The sequence below is a fragment of the Heterostelium album genome, assembly GCF_000004825.1.
Source record: "Heterostelium album PN500 unplaced genomic scaffold PPL_contig8, whole genome shotgun sequence".
Taxonomy (NCBI): domain Eukaryota; phylum Evosea; class Eumycetozoa; order Acytosteliales; family Acytosteliaceae; genus Heterostelium; species Heterostelium album.
Window position 1 is genome coordinate 684,812 of NW_008805085.1, and position 20,678 is coordinate 705,489.

Here is a 20,678-nt window from a genome sequence, read left to right on the forward strand (position 1 = left end):
TAGATGTAAGAGTAAGAGTAATAATAATAATAATAATATATTTGTTTCAATTGATTAATTAAAATAAATATAATCACAGTAATAGTAATGTTTGATTGATTGTGATTATTTGTGTGTTGTTATTATTGTTATTATTTATTTTTATTTTTATTTTTTGTGTGTGTGTTTGATGGTGGCAGTGTTTTTTTTTTTTTTTTTGGTTGATATATTTTTATTATTTGATTTTTGATTTGTGTATGTATGAGTGTGATCGTGTTTGTTTGTTTATTTTTTTTTTGTTTATTTTAATTGGTAATAATAGATACAATTCAATAGTATTTTGTTTGTGTTGTTGTATATCCTGAAATTCACTAGAGGAGCGACAGTTTGAATTCCAAAAGTGATGATTTTTGCAATACAATCAATCTCTGATGATAATATTATAAGGTGTTGTTTGTTTGTATTCTTTAATATTGTGTTTGTAGCGAGTGTGAGAAATTGGCTTGGCATATTAATGTGTGTTTGCGATGTTTGACTAGTTGATGTTATTGAATTCAATTCAATTCTATCTATTATCTTTTCCTCTTTCTTCTCTCTCTTCCTAATTAATTACAACATTTCATCATCATCATCATAATCATCACACATAACAATAATAACAATATTAATAATAATAACAAAAATAATAATTTCTTACTTTGTTTAATTGAACGAAACTATTTTTATAAACTAAGCAAAATTGGTTGCTTATAATTGTGATTTGTGATGGGTTGTTGTTTAAATTGGTTTGGTTTGGTTTGGTTTGTTTAGATTTTTTTTTTTTTTTTTTTTTTTTAATTAATGTTATAAATATAAATTCTATATTATTATAGTAAGATAACAAGAGAAACTATAATAATTGTTTGATATCTAAAGTGTGTCGATGTTAAAGCTGGCAATAGGTAGATTGATTTTTTTTATTTTCACCATTTTTTTTGTTTTTTTTTGCTTTGATTTTTTTATTTTATCAAAAAAATATAAAAAAATATGGAGTGATGAAAATGAGTCCTTTTTTTGAGAATGACAATAGGGCAAAAAAACACAAACTTTGCATAGTTATTTGAAATTTAGTTAAATAAAGGAAAAGCCAAGTGTGGTCTTTGTTGTTGGTGTGTTTTACCCGATTGACACCTCTTGCCAAAGGTGACCAATCAATAAATGATGTTCAAACAAACAAACAAACAAACAAAACAAACAAAACAAACAAACAATTATTTTTAAACAAAAAAAATTTAATAAAAAATGACAATCGTAAATAAATATATGGTGTTTAAATAAATAACAAAAAAAAAATTGTGTACTCTTAATATGTTTTAATATTCTTACAATATAACAATGTTCTGGTTTGTTTAATTATTTTATTTTTATATATTGTTTGTTACTGGTAATGGAATCTTATATACAATGAAATCAATTTTAGTCAAATAAAATTATCTTATTTAAATATTAAAAAAAAATCACTAAAAATAAATTGGTTAAAATTGTGAAATTTTTTTGTTGAATTTTTTTTTTTGATCAGTCACACAAGCAAAAAATTGAAAAAAATATCTATTAAATTTAAATTAGGAAGATTTTGGGTGTTTAAAAATGGCAAAATTGATTTATACTTTATGTTTAGATAATCTAAAGTTGTATCTTTTTTTTTTCAAAACTTGTATAAATGGAATAATTTCAGAATAAAGTTTAATTGTTGAATTTTTATTTTAGTTTATTTAATCATAAATTCATAATTTATTATTAAGGAGAAATATAATTCATTGCAAAAAAATTTAAATCATTTTGTTTTGACCCTGACAAAATTTTAAAAGTAAGGCAAAGATTTATTTTTGATTGACAAAGATATATGTCTTTGCCTACACAAAAAAATGAAAAATTCCTTTTTAAAAAAAAAATCATATCGAAATCAAATCAAAAAAAAAACAAAAAAAGAATCTTGTTTTTTTATCAAACAATTCAGAGTATTGGATTTTTGTAAACCGAAAATAGATTGATTTGATTGTATGTGGAACTGTGCGAATCATAACACGATCACTAAATCGCCAAGTGTTCGTTCATTGTCTCTTTGTTAAAAGGCTGCACTCGCTTTCATTTTTTTCTTTTTCACTTCATTTTCACTTCATTTTCACCTGGAGTTATTCAACATTCGACATCCAACATAGAAACAGGATAATTATTTATTTCATAATATCACTTATTCATTCATTTTTAATAGGTAGTAATAATAAAATTGAGTTAAATAGCTATTGTCAAATCATTATTTATAATACAACAGTCAACTACATTAACATCAGCAACAATATATCTCAATAGATCAACAACAACATTACAAAAACAAAGTCAAACATTGTAACACTAGAGTTCATTCATTCAACATAGATTCAAAGTCAAATTAAATAAACAACCCACCTCTCATATCACACCAGATACACACATCAAAAAAAAAAAAATTTCACTGCATTTTTCATTACCATACACTCAAAGGAGGTGTGTGCAACTAAATTTAATCACCAATTTCACTTGCAATATTAAAATTATTCATCATAGTTGCAATTCATTTTTGTTTAAAGTAAAATAATCATAAACATAAATCATTTTTCAATTTACATATCATTAAAAAAGTTTAATTTGTTTACTTCATTTTCATTTCTCATTCAATTATAATTTATTTGTTGTTGCTTTTTATTATTTATCAAAAATAATCAAAATATGGACACTCCAATATTACCAACTAAACCACCAGTTTTAACTTCATCTTCGTTGGCTGGAGCAAACAATGTTTTGTTTAGCTTTGAAAAGAATGAATCATCGTCAAAATCCAAACCAAAACCAAAACCAAAGCCACAGGAACCACCAGTAGTGAAGCCAAAGACTTGTAAAACATGCCAAAAGAAAGGTCACTCTTGGAAGGAATGTCCCACCCCAGATATCAACAAGAAATGTTCAAACTGCCAAAAGATTGGACACACATCCCAAAACTGTAAATTCATCATTCTAAGCTTTGCCAAATATCAACCACCAAAACCAGAACCACGTCCACCAAGAAATCAGAATTCCACTGACAACAAAGATCAACAACAATCAAGAGATCAAAATAAAAGTAAATATAAAAATAATAATAATGAAAATCAACAACCAGAGGAATCAACAACTACAACAACAACAACAACAACCACCAATGTTACATCAGACATTGTTGTTACAAATGGATCACCAAAACAAGATTCATCAGCATCACCAAAGAATTCATCATCACCAAAATTAAATTCCACCAAGCCAAATTCAGTTCCACAACCTATGGTAGCTGAACAAAATAAAGTTAATCAAGGATGTTTTATCCCGACAGTTATTCATTGTAAATCCATCATCTGGATGGACAATTCCAGACAACCTACCAGAAATCGCCAGACAATCGGCAGCGACCTCAGTATGCCTGCCAGCCATCATCAAGGATGGCAAACTCGATAGCTCAGTCACAAAGTGTATAAAGTCACTACATGCCTATGGAATCCAAGCACCGCTCTCCTTTGAGATCGACAACAGTGCACTGTTGGCAGAACATCCAGAGTGGTGTGCAGCCGATGAGTCGCAACCAACCAAAGTACTCTCTGTTGCCAACACAGAGTTCCAAGCTTATTTCACCAAGCTTTTTGGTGATTGTCTCAAACAATTGATTGAGTCAAAGAGTGACATTGGACCGATGGATGGATTCTACATTGAATTGCCAATCAATGAGGCAGAGGATGAATCAATCAACAATTTCAAACAGAATCTCATCTTTATGATCAAGGACATCAACACAATAGATAAAACAAAGAAACAACCAGCCAACAAACCAATTCACCAAATTGTATTTTTCACATCAAAAAAACCAGAAAAGACATCAAATTTATTTAAACTTTCATACAATTCAGAGTATGTAAATGTATTCCATACTATGACAGTAACAATTATACTAATTAATTAATCTATTACAGAAATGAATTTGCAATTTCATCAAGATATCAATATCAAATTCCAGTTATTGGTGAAATCTCAATGAATTTATTAAATTCAAATACATTCAAAACCTATGATACTATTTGGTTTGAATGTACAACATCTTTAATTTTATCAAATCGTTTCTCAGTTAGGTATGTTAATTTTGATTGATTATCAATTTTTTAATTTTATATTAACTTTTATTATTTTCAGATTAAATGCTTCACAACTTTCAAATAAATATTGTTTACCAATGGTGGAGAAACTTTTTAAATCGATGGTTGACAAAGAGATATATTGTAAGAATGCAAGGTTGATATGTGATGTCGGTGTAATTACCACTGGTATAACTTCACAGTCGCTACTGAATTCATTGACTTGTTTGTTGGAAGAGTTTAACTATCAATACAATTTCATTCAACAACCCATCAATACAATGGATTTCACCGAACTCTCGAGATATCGTTTGTTGATTCTCGCCGATCAGCCATGTCTTTCTGGCGATGCATGGGTAACCCTCCAGAAATTCGTTAGCCAAGGTGGATCTATTCTTGTTACTGGCGATGCAGCACTCGATAGTTTGACCTCCAACTTTTCAATTTCAACTGCCGGCATCAAATACACCAAGCAATCGGATTTGCCAACTACCGATTCACTCAGTGTCGTTGAGAAGAAAAACAAATCGCAATCGATTCAAGACTCTAATTTCAACTTGTCGATGCTACAACTCACTGGAAGAAACGGTATGGTTGAATCGACCTCCAACGACACCGTTTCACTCTTGAATATTTCTGCTGCTGACATTGAGGAGTCTGCTGCCATTTTATACTCCAATGCCCAACGTACTATCTACTGTGCACATCCATTGTTCACACAATATTGGCAACAGGGAGACCGTGCTATTTGTGATATTTTCAGATCGATGATGCGTATCCTTCTGCCGGATCCAGTGGTAAATCTTGGAGTACAGCCAATCCGTAGTTTGAGTGCATTTGTGACACACCAGCAGCTTGCACGCACCAAGACGGTCGATGGATACAACCGATACATTGTACATCTTTTGAATGCCGATTCTTTCACCATTGGAAATAATAATCAATGTCATGAAGTTGCCAAAGACATCAAACACCTCTCGCTCACAGTAAATCTTCCAAAAGATCAGAGTGTCGACAGTGTTGTAGCTGCAGGTGACATTGACAAGGAGATCAAACACAAAGTCAAAGGAAATCAATTAACCATTGAAATTTCAACTTTGACCAAGCATTCAATAATTGTTATTAATTTCAAACAATAAATAATAAAATACAAAAAACCTTCTCACAAATATATGTATTTTATCTTTATTCCACACCAAATTTTACAACAATAATTTTAATATGATACTCCTACGATTGGTGATATATTTTTTGATTATTTTAAATAATAAAATGAATGATTCAAACGTAAATTACAACTTGAAATTGAATCAATGTAAAATGATATAAAATTATTGTAAACTTTAAATCTTTACATTTTAATTATTTTTATATTTAAAAAGACAAATCTGTTTTTTTTTAAAAGATATTTTATTTTAAATCAATAAAAAGTTATAAGTTATTTATAAATTAATCTTACTCTAAAATGGTAATAAAGTAATTAGTATTTTTATTTTAATAGATCATATGAAAATTAGTATAGAGTTTGATCATTTCATATTATTATAATAAAATTCAAGTAAAAAACTCTCTGATCATCTAATACTTATTCATATATTAAAAATTTCAATTATAGATATAATTATTATAGGTTTTATTAACTCTCTTTTAGAGATGTTATATCTATTAAAAAAATATTAATATTGTTATTAATATGAAAAATTTTTAAAAAATGTAAATTAATTTGTAGATTTGGATTTAGTCAAACACTCATCCACACACATCATCATTATTTATTTCTTTCCAAATATATTCTTTCTATCTTTTTTTTTGGTAAAAATAGTATATTTAAAATACTATCACCCATATATATTATGTTAATGTTTTTTAATTAATTATATAATAAATATAGTAGATGTTAGTTTTAATTGTAATAAATAAGTGTAGAATGGATATTCAACTGATCGAATAGATAGGATTGTAAGAAATGAATGATTGACGTTATTACCAACAATGCTTGCTGAACAATCATTATTAATAATAAAAATGATCCCATAAACCACGCCTGGAGCTTTGAAAAGAGGATAGCGATTTATGATGACGAAATCAATTGGATCGATACCTCTATTCTTCATATCAAATATCGGGTACTCTTTATTTTTAGAACAACTCTCTTACAACCTACTTTACCAACATCACATTATTATCATCATCACTATTTATTATTAAGCAAATTCTATTGGTTAATAAGTGTGATCATATAATTATGATTGGAGTTAACATCACACAACAATACTAAATTCAATCACACAAGTTTAACAACAATAACAACAACAACAACAATTATTTATATTTTAAATATAAATTCAGTTAGAATCAATTGTTGTTGTTTGGTAGTTAGATTGGGTGTTGGAATGTTTTTTGATTGGTTCAGATTGATTTAGTGTTGGTATTGAATAAATAGATAGAGATATCCATACACATCATATAGTAAGATATAGATAACTTTAATGACAATAATGTAATATCTGTCGTTTGCATTTTCGTTAGATTACTTTTTTAACTATTCACTCAAATTGACACTATCAAGACTAAAAATCAGAGAAAAACTAAATTATCACAATCAGTTTTGAATATCTGTATGTTTTGTTTTGATTATCTATTGCCAATCTAATATTGTTTGTTGTTGTTATTGTTGCTTTTATTATTTTATTATGATGTTATAGGTGGTTGTAGGTGGATTCATTCTATTAAAATAAACATCATGATTATTGTTATTGCTAAAAGTATTATTGGTTTTTGGTTTGTTGCCAACACATGTGTTTGAAACAAATAAAAAAACTTAATAACTCTGAATATTATTCAATTTCCAAAATTGGAAATGTAATAGAATGTAGAGTGTGATGTGGATTGTGGATTGTGGAGGTGGTGTGAGAGAGTAAAAGAAGAATAGGAAAAAGAATCCTATATATATCATATAACACATATATTGATTTTGGTCAAAGATTAAAGATAAATAGATAAGTAGTATATATACAAAATGAGGGGAGTGGTGCTATATAGATATAAGTTAATATAACAATATTTTATTTCTAAAATAAACATAACGCACACACATCACTCACTCACTCATTTTTTATTTTGGTTGTGTATGGATTATTGCTTCTGCACCTGGAAGTAATAGTATTCTATTCTCAATATCTGAACACTACATCCTTTTATATAAGGAATATGTGATTAGTTTAATTGGGTTGTATCTATTTGATTATTTTTTTGTTATGTTTTGTTTTGCAATCCGCTTGGGTGGTATTGGGTTGATGGAGTGTACTGTTGTTGTTTAATGTCGTAATGACAACCAAAGAGACAAGTGGACTGTGTTCGTGAAAAACATCAATCAATGTTTAGTGTTGTGAGTTTGGGTAGTGTATTTGTGGGTGGTCAACGGACAAGTGATCCACCGAATACCAAAAATCACAAAGCAGATAAGTAAAAGCATAGATTTTGACCAAACTATAAATATCGATTGTTGCTTATCATCAAAGGTCATCAAATCAACAAATTTAATAAACATCAACATCAACAACAAATTTCAAACTAAAAAACTTTATTTTCAAACAATAAAGAAATTTCAAATTAAAAACAAAAAATGAACAAACTATTTGTTTTGTCAACTCTTCTATTGGTCACAGTGGCAATTGCCAATGCCGACTACAGTGTCGGAAATTCTCCAGTTTCCATCTCACAGACTCTTATGTCCTCATGGTCCGATGACACCGGTAGCTACACAGTCTGGCAAGCAATCATCACCAACAAATCAGATTTCACCATCTTTGATGCCTCAATCATTGCTGACCGTGGAACCCTCGAATTGAGACAACCAACCGATCTCTGGGCACTTCGTAGAAAGTATGACAACGTCTACGGATTCCCAACTTACAACACTGATTACGGAGTTGCATCTGGAGGTTCTTTCAAATTTGGGTAAGTGATTTAATTAAATTATTCTTCTTTTAAAAAATTGTTTTTTTTTGTAAAAAAATATTAATATTATTTAAATTTAATTAGTTATATTAATCGTAGTACTCATCCAGCAAGATGGACTATTGCAGATGTCAGATTCAAATCTGAATCACAATCATAAATACCATTAATCACCATATAGAAACCATTTAATCACAAGTACAATAACAACAACAACAAAGACACCAAACCAAATTATTTAATTCAAAATTACAATATTGTAATAATACAAAACCATCTTAATATTAAGGTTGGAAAATCTGAAATAAACAAAAAAACCAAAACAAAAAAATGTATTATAAATAAAACTACTACTTCTAATTTATTATATTATTTATATAATAAATACAATCAATTAATAACTATTTATTTCTTTTTTAAAGTAGCTTTTACTTTACTATGTATCTCTTTTGTCAATAATTTCTTTTCTTTTTTACCTTGGAAATCTGATTTTTTATGTTTTTTTCTATTTGTTTTTAAAATTAAATAAATAATGATTAATTATTTGATTGGAGATAATATTAATAGTATTTGTGTTTCACAAACTAGTTAATAGCAATCCAAAAAACAACAGTTATTTTTTATCAATCAAATATTTACCTTTCAACTTTTAAATCGGCTATTTCTTTTCTTAATTTTAAATTTTCAAGCATTCTATTTAGATATAAAGTTAGTTTGTTTTTTTCTATTTCTATAATACAATCTTAACTCTTTTTTTAATATTACTTTTCTTTATGTGTTAATTTCTTTTTGTTTCCCTTTTCTTCATCATCTCCATTATCTTCGGTTTCTTCGTTATCTTCAATTGCATCGACTTGTTCTTCTTCATTCATATCTTGGTCATCTTGGTTTTCATTAAGATCAGGATGATTCTTTAGTAGATCTGTATTGCTATCCAACTTTGAAACATCTACTTTTAACTTGTTTTGTTTTCTTCCCATTCTTATCTATTAATGATTATAAATAAAAACAAATTATCTTTTTCTCTTTAAGAGTATATATTATAAATTGATAACTAATGTAACTTAGAAGTAAATAATATTGTTTATTTCGTTTCTTTCACTTTTGTTTCATTTAATTAATCGAAATTCTAACGAATAAAGTAACGTTTTTTGCAATAAATTTGAAAAATGAAAAATGCCTGATTTTGTTTTTTGTGTGAATGACGATCATTGATCACTTGATAATATATATCAAAAATACTCTTATTTATTAAATAGTAATATAAACACAAATGGGAGGACATCACACACCATTCCACGTTCCAAAACACCATAGATACCTTTCTGTTGCATTGGGTACCACCATGTGGTTCTGGGTATTCTATAGAGCAAAGAAGGATTGGAAGACTACTTTAGTATGTCATCACTATAATCATCATAATCATCATCTTAAATGATGGTCAAATTTAATAGTAGTACAGTAATAGTAGAAGATATTAATATGTTTTTTAAATTAACTAATCAATAGGGTTTCCAATATCCATGGGATCACGATCATGGTCATGGACATGCAGATGCTGGTCATTCAAATGCAGGTCACCATTAAATAAGAAAATAATAATTAGATAGATAGATAGAGATAGATTAAAAAAACATAATAATATAATAGAGAATGATAAAACTGGCAGAGACATTGAAGAGAGAACATTATTGTATAATAGGAAAGCTTTGTTCAATTGGATCTATCAAGGAAATCATCAATCACATCAATCACTTCTAAATCAAAATAGAGTAAACATTTGTAACAACCGCCAAAAACATCAACAAACAATAACAAAACAATACAAACAATAGCTTAATAAATATATTCTATTGTCTTCTTGACTCAACAAACAAATCGAAAACAATCAATCAAAAAAAACAAAACAAAACAAAACAAAATAAATCCTTTAATATTTCAGAGGAGTGTAAATTTATTTACAAATATGTTATGTTTCATTCTTTCAGTACTTTGACTATTATTATTTATTATTATTATTATTATTTATATTAATATTTTTGATCAATATTTAATGTGTTAATAATACTAAGATTCAGAATCAAGCAACAATAAGAATCTAATCAATCCGAAAACAAAAACGGTTCTATGGGATCAATGTCATGTTACACATTCTCGCAAGAGGTTACAACAACAAAATTATTATTGAGTTTTTTGTTTTTCTTCCCTGTTTTGTTTATCTACAATATCAATATTCTTAAAATTTTAGAAAAAAATAAAATAAACCACGCAATTTTAAAAATAAACAAACGTAACATAATACAATAACATATTATATTATTCAGTAATAAAAATAAACTGATAGAAAAATCAGATATAGATATTTTAAAAGGAGCTCCGAAAAAAAAAAATAACAAAAAAAAAAAAACAATATCTTTTTTTAATTAATTAAAAAAATTGGGAATTTAGTTTTTATTATTAATTGTTTGGTTTAGATTAAATATTATTGTTATTATTATAGTTGTAATTTTATAAACAAGATATTTAATTAACTAATGAATTGTTTTTAGAAAATGGTAAGTAAATAAATGCTTTATTTTAAGCAACTTTGTCGATTATAATCAATGATTATTAATAATATAATGATAATGATAATTATAGAGTCAACCTATATCATCACCCACTGCTTCGACACAAAACTATCTGCTGTCGTTGATACCGAATTACTCGTTGGAAAATGATTATATTACACAATCGTCAACGGGATTGACGTCAAGTCCGAATCCATTAGAACAAAAACCTCCACCACCTCCACAACGACCAACACAACAGGTACAACAACAACAACAACAACAAACTCAACAATCAAATAATATATACACAACAGTTGCAACAACAACAACAGCTACTTATTCAACAACAGAAACAGTATAGTCAGCATTATTATTATCAACAGAATCAACAACAGCATCAACAACAGCGTCAACAGCTACAACAACAATTACAACAGCATCAACAACCACAACAGCTACAACAACAGACTCAACAGCTACAACAACAACAACAACAAACTCAACAATATCAACAGCAACAACAGTACCAACAACAACCACAAATACAACAATATAATTATCCTTATCAACAACCACAACCTTATCAGCTACCTCAACAACAACAGCAACAACAACAACAACAACAACAACAAAGAACACTATCCCCACCATTGTCACCATTACAACAGGCATATCAGCAGACTACTAGTCCACATCCACCAGCGTCACCGCCTCCACCTTACCAACCGAAAGGTCAATATACTCCACACACTCAGACAACACAAGTAAATAATAATATCTTGCAATATGCATATCCATATGCACCACCGACCTATAATTCAGCGACACAGCAACAACAGCAACAACAGGCATATAATGGATATCCTTCTTACTATTCGCAACAGCAACAACCACAACAAACAACTACACCAACCTATAGTTCAGTTTCAAATCAACCAATGACCTCACAATATCTTTACCAAAATAATAACAACAATCACAATAATAATAATGCATACAACAATAACAACAATTTAATAAACCATAGAGCCGCACCAAATCCACCAATGTCACCACTGTTAGTTTCACAACAATCAACGACAACCACCAATAGCAATAAAAATACTAATCAATATCCATCACAACAATATCAACAACAACAACAATTATCATCATCGTCATCATCAGTAGATCATAAGAGACAATCAAGTCAAGATACATCAAGTTTTATCGATTCAATTAAACAATTTGTTGAGAAAATAGATCAGCAATTCAGTGATGAAGAAAAGATAACAAACGATTACTATGGTATATTGAATAATAATAATAATAACAACAACAAGAAGACTGACAATAGTTCGAATTCAAAAGATAACAAATCAAAGAATGATAATGTAAATAATAATAATAATAATAATGACAATATGAATAAAAGTAGAGATAAGACCAATCAGAGATATCAAGATAGTTATCAGAACTACCAGAAACATGCAAATGAAATCGATTTTCAACGTCAGTTCCAATTGACCACTCCAAATGCTGCACTGAAGCAACAGGAAAAGAGTGCAGTCACCACTGAAGGTCTATTGTATTATAATGTGGTCGATATGGGTAGACAGCGTGGTTCTATCAACGATCGTCGTTGGTTCATCTTGCGTGAGCACATGTTGTTCAACCATGTATCGAAGGACTTGGATCCATCCGATGTAATCGACCTAAGAAGACTGATGATCAACAGTGATATTAGATTCATCGATGAGACTGGCATGTTTAGATACGGTGTAAGACTGAACAGTCCAAACAACTCGATCTCTCACTACATCTGGTCGGACGATCCCAAGCAAATCATCATGTGGATCGTAGCCATCGGTTCGTTCACCATCAACTTTTCACCAGAGAATGAAATGCAAATGATCACTCAAATTCTGGAGATTTCACAACCAGAATCGAAACCAAATCTAGTTTTAATGTATGTATACAATACAATAATAGTTGTTGTTGTTTAACTAACAAATGTATTTATTTATCAAAAAAGTAATGAGAATGATACTCTAGAGATTGAAAGACAATTCCATATTTTAGAAATACAACAAAAGCAGAATCAAGAGAATAAAGATAAAGAGAACAAAGAAAACAAAGAGAGAGCTGAAAGACAAGAAAGACAACAATCGCCAGGACTGAGAAAGAATGGTTCATCGCCATCATTCTTTGATGACATATTCGATCCTCAGAGAAAACTATTCAAACAACTTGGAAAGAGTGCAAACAGTCAACAAGATGTTATGAAATATGTACCTATAATCTTAAAGTAAGTTTAAAAGCAAAACAATATAGATAATGATTAGATGACTTGTTATTAACACTTTGTTACTTTATAAATTACAGTCAAAAAGAATTTGAAATCGGTAGATTGTTTGAAGATAGAATCAAATTCATTGGTAATAAGATAACCAAGAGTGATAGCGGTGCGGCTGGCGATGATAAAGAGATGCTCAAAGAGTTGATCACAGAGATCATCAATGAATTCTCAGAGATCCTGCTGAACAGAGTGCCGGAACTGGCAAGAACCGAAGAGAGTATCAACTACTGCAAACTCGGTGTTGAGAAATGTCTGTTTGAACATATTCACTCACTGCTATTCGAGCAGTACGTCAAGAAATATGCCGCCGAAGACGAAGAGCACAACGCCAAGACTCAGCAATTCCTTACACTGACACCACTGCATCTTTCTATTCCTCAGAAGTTCTGGCTGATCGACCAAGAAGTTCAAGACACCGTTCCCTACCAAAACGCAATTGAACTCCTCCGAAAACTGCATACCTACCACTCGCCATCCGAGAAGATACAGTGTCTGATCGACACCTCCGAAGCCATCTGCGAAGCCATCAAAAACTTTTGGAGTTCTAAAAAAGATAAACCATCAAGTTTAGTTTTGTAAGTAACAAATAACTTATTATTATTATTATTATTATTATTACTACTATATTATCATTAATATTAACCATTATCATTATTTTCAACAATATACAGAGGTGCAGATGATTTACTCCCACTATTTACATTTGTTATTATAAAATCAAAACTACCTCATATGTACTCAGAGAGTATGTTCTTACAAGTAAGTATTCAACGAAATAACAGTTATTTCTAATAGTTGTTAATGAATGATTTATTAATTACTATTTATTGAACAGGACTTTTTAGATGATTCTTTAAGCTCAAAAGTACAAGGATACTTCTTGGTTACATTCCAAACATGTCTTTCATTGCTGTGTGTATGGGAGATTAACGAACTCTTGATGAATGCCTCGAAACACTTTGAGAAGGAAACAAACTCTCCCATTCATGACCCTAATGGTAAAAGCTTGGAAGCCAATGAAAACGATGATTCTCTAATATAACTATAGTATACTCCCTCCTCCTCCTCCTTTTTTTATTTATTTAAATCTAGATTAAAACAATCAAACAAAATAAAGAATAATCATTCTTTATTTTTATTTCTTAAAATTATAATGAAAAAAGAAGAAAGAAAAAACATTCATTAGTATTTTGTTATTACTTATATTGACGATCTAATGTAATATAATATTTATATGTAGTTTGTTTTTTTTTTTTTTTTTTTTTTTATCAGAAACAGTCAATCCAATCTTGAAAAGGTAGGCATATATTGTAACTCGTGGTTTAGCATATCGAAGATCAGTAACTGATTCATCTTTACAGCACGAATTTATATATGGTAGCTTATTCTTGAAAGGATCGATTGTCTTCCCTAAGATAGGCATCATCGTTTTCTTCCTCAACGCAAGGATGGATGTTTCATCATTTAAAAAAGAAAAAAAAAGTACAAACAATTTATAAGACAGTCATACTCTACACATTAATCTTTTAATTTAATTAAACATATATTGCAAATCATTGCTAATAAAAGGTTTGTTTAGTCGCGATTTTAATTAAAATTTGCAACAAACAAACGAACAACATTAATAAACTAAAAGTGTTTAATGGTATGATATATAAGGAGATTGTTTGTTGTTATGCTGGTGGTGGTGGTTATCTGTCTGTCTTTGTAACGATGATCGATTTATTATTATTATAAAATAATAACTTACCAAACGTTTTTAGATCATTCTGTTCAGAGGATTATTGATTGAATTTGAATGCAACAACAGGTTGTTGTCCGTCCATCGGATGTTGGGTAAAGTTTACCCACCGGTTCATTTGGATGAAACTATAAGGAACTGCAACTACGAAATCCTACATTACATTATAATTGGATTACCACAGTATGATACTATTTGTTTGATTGCTTTTGGTTGATGATGTTACCAAAAAAGAGATTAAAATTAGGCTTCAATTTGGATCTGAGATGATCGATGATGCCAGCTTTTTTTTTAGAAATCATAAAAATAAAATGAAAAAAGAAAAAATAATTGAAAAAACCTTTTTTATGATTTTTTTTGTTTGAAGATTTTTAAAAACAAAATAAACCCATACAACCTACATGGATTATTTTTAATTTTTGCTTGTTTTTTTTTTTGTTGTTTTTCAAAAAAAAAAACTGTCATTTGTCAAACCACATTTACCAATCAAAAAAAAAAGTTGGCAAGATTCGAATTGACCATCGCATAAAGTAGTGTTGCTTTGTGATGAAAAAAAAAATTTCAAAAAAAAAAAAAAATCATTGTATAAATAACAAATAATAAATATAAATAGATAATAGTATAAAATTTAGCGATTTTACAGCAGCAATAGTGTTAACAACAAAGACAAACAGATAAATTTTAGGTATAGATCTAATTCTTTTTCCCACTATCTTTTCTTTGTGCAAATTATTATATTGTATTTTTATTTTTCTATGAGAGTAAAACAAATAACTTAGCATTTTAAACATCAAAGAAATAAAGAAAAAGAAAACAAAATAAACAAAGCAACAATAATAAATAGGATAATGAATCAGCTATAGCAAGAATAGAATAGAACAACAATAATTTAAAATTTTAGTTAAAGAGCTGTAGTCAAATAATTTGTGACAGGAAATAATAATAACCAGACTTTTCTTTGGTATTTTGATTTTAACAACTTGAGAGCCTCAGAACTTGTGTCCTTTGATTATTTTGTTTTGTTTTTTATTTTTTATTTTTTTTTATGTGTTTGGAGTGTGATTGGAACCACACACCTCCTCTCTATTTGTTGCTAACACAACGATTTCGGTTTCCATTTCACACTTTTAGAAGGAAACATTATCGAAAACACCCAATATCTTCACTCTCACCATCATAATCATTTCATTTTTGCACTATTTAAATAAAATATCTATATATATAGTATACACATAACATCTTTTCACAAGAAATCATATTACATAATAGTAAACATTTATGTAAACATAGGTAGATATCTTTGATATATAATAAAATAAAAAGAATAAAACGAACAAACAATACAAAAAAATCAAAACTATTACAATAATAATAAAATTGTTGAAATTTACTTAAAAATACAATCACGTGCATAATATTGTTTGTTGTTGCTGCTAAATGTTTACATGAAGTAAATAATAAAGAGTAGTTTCAACAATTTATCTGTCTTTCACATCAACGCCAAAAGATTTGTCGATTTTTAATTGAGTGGAGTAGAATGTTGTAACATCTTCTAAAATTATATCATCTTTTAAAACTCCGATCAAACAATAACAACAGATCAAAAAGAACACACACAACTTCACCCAACCCACTAGCAACAACAACAACTACCATTACCACTACTCTTTTTGATTTTTTTTATATTAATATAAATTGCTTAAAACGACACATCATTAAAGTGGTTTGTTTGTGCTTTTTAGAGTAAAACTAAAACCTCTCACCATATCTACCTACCTCTTTTTTTGTTTTGATTTTAATTTTAATTTTGGTCAACTATTATTATCACTACACAATTCAATTCAATTATAATATGTTATCACATTTCATTCTTAATTGATTAATTGATGGTTGTTGTTGATTTGGTTTTGGTTTGGTTTTGTTTACTGTTTTTGTGAGTTGAGTTGTTGTTGTGAGTGAGTGAGTGTGTTTTTTGTTTTGTTATCACTAAATCTAAAATCCACTACTACACATAACAAAATATAACAAGAAGCTACTACTAAAATAAATAGAATGTGGTATAACAACAACAAAAATAATAGCACTTTTATCATGTTATAACATTATCCAAAGGTGAAATCATTTTCATGTCTATCTCTTAACGATATCTCATTCACAATTTAAATTAAAATTAAAACAATTAATTTTAAAAATAAATATTTTATTTAATAAATCATTAATTTTAATAAAATAGAGCAACCAACAAAATAATAATAATAATAAAAATAAATAAATTAACAACAACTAAACTATACAATTTTATTTTGTTATTGTTGTTGGTTGTTTTTGTTTTCATAACCAATTAAGATACAGAGCAAAAAAAAAGTAAAAAAAATAATACAGCAATAATACAATTAAAAAAACAAAAAGGAAAAAAATTCAAAGTTCAAAAAAAAAAACAACAATAACAAAGCAAATATAACCAAAAGCAAAAGAAAAAAACAAACAACATTTCATGTTTTTGTTAACAGAATAATCTCACATTCTTTGTTCACGCCTCTACTTTTTGTTAATTTTTTCAATTTTTATACAAACTATAATAGACAGCACAAATTCATTCAAAAAAAACAAATACAATTCACCCTCTAATTGTTTTTTATCCCAATTATCTGTTTTTTTTTAATTTTTTTAATTTTATTTTTCACGTTGAGTATACCTTTTGTTGCTCTTTACACTTCATTTCGACAACTTTGTTTTAGCTACGGTTATTTTTAAAATCTTCTCACTTTGGTCTCAAATACTCTCGTATCGCCTTTTTTTTTTGATTCAACTAAAAATATCTATATTTATATATATATAAATATCTAGAATATCAACCACAAACTAATAAACTCATTTAATAGACACCAATTCATATATCCAGGAATAGACAGCAGCAACAGCAGCAGAGGAATAGAAATCATTCATTGTAATTTTAAACAAAAATAATATAGTAGTAGTGATAGCAACAGAAATATAGATATCGAAAAGCTATATCAACGATATAATAGACACAACTTGTACAATTGTAATTATTAAGATTAAAAGGAGATTTATTGAAAACAACAACAACGAAAAAACAATAGAGAAAGAAACAACATTAGCTCAAAGAATATTTCAATATGGATAGTAAAGGTAGGAATGAATTAGATCGTGATTTGAAAACACGTACAACCATCTAGATGATTATTATTAACATTGTTTAATTCGACAACCTATTACATAAAACAGTTGAAAATGGAAATAAAAACCAAAGAGTTTCAATGATGAGAGAGAAATTTGAGGCACAGTCGTACGAAGCCGATTCATCACCACCCCCAACTAGACGTCCACCTCAACCAATAAAGCAAAAGACTTTGGGTGTTCCAGCTCCATCACAACCACTCTCCTCATCACAGAATGGATCATATCAGAACGGTGGTGGCAGTGGTAGTCTGTCGTCGAGTGGCAACAGCATCGCACCTGCCATTCCAAAACGTCCACCCGCACCAGGCGGTAAGAAAGCACCACCCTTACCAACTCAGCCACGTCCAAACGTTGGCACCAACGGATTTAGCAATGGATACAGCAGTGGCGCACCATCTACATACGACAACTCTGATTATAACCAACCACCTCCATCACAGCAACCACAACAGCAGCAACAGCGTTTACCACCTCGACCAGCCTCACCAGTGGTAACACTGACAGCACCCACCTCACCGGTTGCCTCATCCGCTCAATATAACAATAACAACGGTATTCAACCACCACCACCACCTCCACAACCACCCTCAAACAAAGGTGCTACACCAGTCAAGAAGTTGGCACCCACTGCAATTCCATCAAATCTCGGTAATATTTTGGCCAACAGCGGAGGTATTCCACCCAAAGTCCAAACTGCCCCAATGACACCAAGTTCACCATCAATACTATCAACACCACAACCGGCACCAATCGTTCAATTGGCATCATCGCCACCCAACCCATCAATGATAGCACCACCATCGCCACCTCCACAACACCACGACAGAAAAGAACCCGAAGAAAAGAAAGAAAAAGGTTTCTTTACTGGTTTGTTTACCAGTAAAAAGAATAGTATGTAAACAATAATTAACTTGCCAACTACAGATCTGTTAGAGTTGACTAACTTTTCCATCATCATTTTTTTTTTGATAATAACCATTAGAAAAAAGAGAACCAGAAGTTGGTGTACCATTTAATGTTAAACATAATGTACATGTAGATTATAACTCGATTACAGGTTTTGAGGGTCTTCCAAAGGAATGGGAGATTGTCCTTCAATCATCTGGTATTACTAAAGAAGATGTAGTAGAGCAACCACAGGCAGTATTGGATGTATTGGACTTCCATATGGGTCCAATAACAAATCAACACGCTCAACTACAGGGTGCACCACCAAAACCACCTCAAATGCCACAAAGAGAACTACCAAAGCCACAACAATACCAACAACCACCACCACCACAACCAGTTCAACCACAACAAGATCAATATTTAGCATTAGAGGGCGATGATTACGATTTAGTCAACCAAAGTGCGCCAATACCAGAGGAAACAAATGTATCATTAAGTAAGTAAATGAAAGATCTATATAAATATTTATTATAATACTAATAATTTATTATTATTTATTTATTTAGATGATCTTATTAGTCAAGACGATCCATCTAAATTATATGGTGACGGTTCAATGAAGATTGGTGAAGGTGCTGCAGGTGAAGTGTTTGTAGTCAACAGATTGAAGAACAATACAAAGGTTGCTATCAAGAAGATGCCACTCAACCAACAAAATATGAAGTTGCTCATCACAGAGATTGGTATCATGAGATCATGTAAACACCCAAATATTATCGAATATATTGACAGTTACCTAGTTGGTGACTCCCTCTGGGTGGCAATGGAATTCATGGGTGGAGGTTGTCTTACCGAGGTTTTAGAGCAATTTAGTGCTGTTAAATTAACTGAAGCTCAAATTGCCTTTGTTTGTTTAGAGGTAAATATATCGATCGATTTTGATATCGTTGTATTGGTGGTTGTCATTTTATTAATTTTATTTACCTATCTATATAGTCTCTTAAAGGTTTAGCTTATATTCATAATCAATATCGTATTCATAGAGATATTAAGAGTGATAATATTTTGCTGGGTTCTGACGGCTCTGTAAAATTAGCTGATTTTGGTTATGCTGCACAACTCACAAAGAATAAGCAAAAGAGAGTTACAATTGTTGGTACTCCATATTGGATGGCACCAGAGTTGATCCGTGGACAAAACTACGATCGTAAAGTTGATATTTGGAGTCTTGGTATTATGGCAATGGAGATGGCCGAGTCTGAACCACCCTACATGTCGTTCCCACCATTGCGTGCACTCTTCTTGATCACCACCAAAGGTATTCCAGATTTGAAGGATCAACACAAATGGTCGGACGAATTTAAGGATTTTGTAAAGAAATGTTTGGAGAAGGACCCAGAGAACAGACCAGACGCTCAAGTACTTTTGAAACATCCATTCCTCAAGCAAGCATGTAATAACAGTGGTCTCGTACCAGCAATTTTAGAAGCCAAGAAAGCTAAAGAGGCTCAAAGTAAATTTTCATTACATTGAACCTTTTTAAAAATATATAATATTCATAATATATATAACAACCTTTTATCATTACACCTAAAAGTCTCGACTTTTTTTTTTCCATCACTTATCAACTTTGTTATAATAAAAAATTCCAATGTCTTTGACAAAACAAAAGAAAAAAACCTATATCTAATATCTTCTTATTATTGGAACTATTATTCTTTGTTCTTTCTCTTAAAGATTTTCTGTTTCTGGAACAATAATAAAACTAAAACAAAAGCTCTTCATTCTATGGCTTTTATTTAGCAACTAAATGAATATAAACATATAGATACATTAAAAAA

General features: G+C 29.6%; 5 protein-coding genes across 5 annotated transcripts; 4 read left to right on the top strand and 1 right to left on the bottom strand.

Annotated features, from left to right (window-relative positions):
- Positions 1 to 2,724: 2,724 nt before the first annotated feature.
- PPL_03928 (uncharacterized protein) lies at positions 2,725 to 5,290 on the top strand (the record flags this gene model as incomplete). The annotated part of the gene is made up of 4 exons (XM_020574841.1): positions 2,725 to 3,315; positions 3,344 to 3,930; positions 3,993 to 4,148; positions 4,210 to 5,290. The coding sequence occupies 4 exons, from the start codon at positions 2,725 to 2,727 to the stop codon at positions 5,288 to 5,290; spliced, it is 2,415 nt and encodes an 804-aa protein (XP_020435255.1).
- A 2,486-nt stretch (positions 5,291 to 7,776) lies between these two features.
- On the top strand, positions 7,777 to 8,271 carry ecmH (carbohydrate-binding domain-containing protein; the record flags this gene model as incomplete). The annotated part of the gene is made up of 2 exons (XM_020574842.1): positions 7,777 to 8,111; positions 8,196 to 8,271. 2 exons carry the CDS (start codon positions 7,777 to 7,779, stop codon positions 8,269 to 8,271), a joined length of 411 nt encoding a protein of 136 aa, XP_020435256.1.
- Positions 8,272 to 8,516: 245 nt separating this feature from the next.
- PPL_03930 (uncharacterized protein) lies at positions 8,517 to 9,091 on the bottom strand (the record flags this gene model as incomplete). The annotated part of the gene is made up of 3 exons (XM_020574843.1): positions 8,517 to 8,616; positions 8,751 to 8,804; positions 8,877 to 9,091. 3 exons carry the CDS (start codon positions 9,089 to 9,091, stop codon positions 8,517 to 8,519), a joined length of 369 nt encoding a protein of 122 aa, XP_020435257.1.
- A 293-nt stretch (positions 9,092 to 9,384) lies between these two features.
- Positions 9,385 to 9,698, top strand: PPL_03931 (uncharacterized protein; the record flags this gene model as incomplete). Its single annotated transcript, XM_020574844.1, has 2 exons — positions 9,385 to 9,507; positions 9,621 to 9,698. 2 exons carry the CDS (start codon positions 9,385 to 9,387, stop codon positions 9,696 to 9,698), a joined length of 201 nt encoding a protein of 66 aa, XP_020435258.1.
- Positions 9,699 to 10,663: 965 nt separating this feature from the next.
- On the top strand, positions 10,664 to 20,370 carry PPL_03932 (uncharacterized protein; the record flags this gene model as incomplete). The annotated part of the gene is made up of 15 exons (XM_020574845.1): positions 10,664 to 10,666; positions 10,752 to 11,018; positions 11,047 to 12,611; positions 12,678 to 12,950; positions 13,028 to 13,339; positions 13,673 to 13,760; positions 13,837 to 13,913; positions 14,274 to 14,298; positions 15,968 to 16,032; positions 17,645 to 17,689; positions 17,715 to 17,788; positions 17,992 to 18,837; positions 18,929 to 19,333; positions 19,404 to 19,756; positions 19,834 to 20,370. The coding sequence occupies 15 exons, from the start codon at positions 10,664 to 10,666 to the stop codon at positions 20,368 to 20,370; spliced, it is 4,935 nt and encodes a 1,644-aa protein (XP_020435259.1).
- Positions 20,371 to 20,678: the final 308 nt, after the last annotated feature.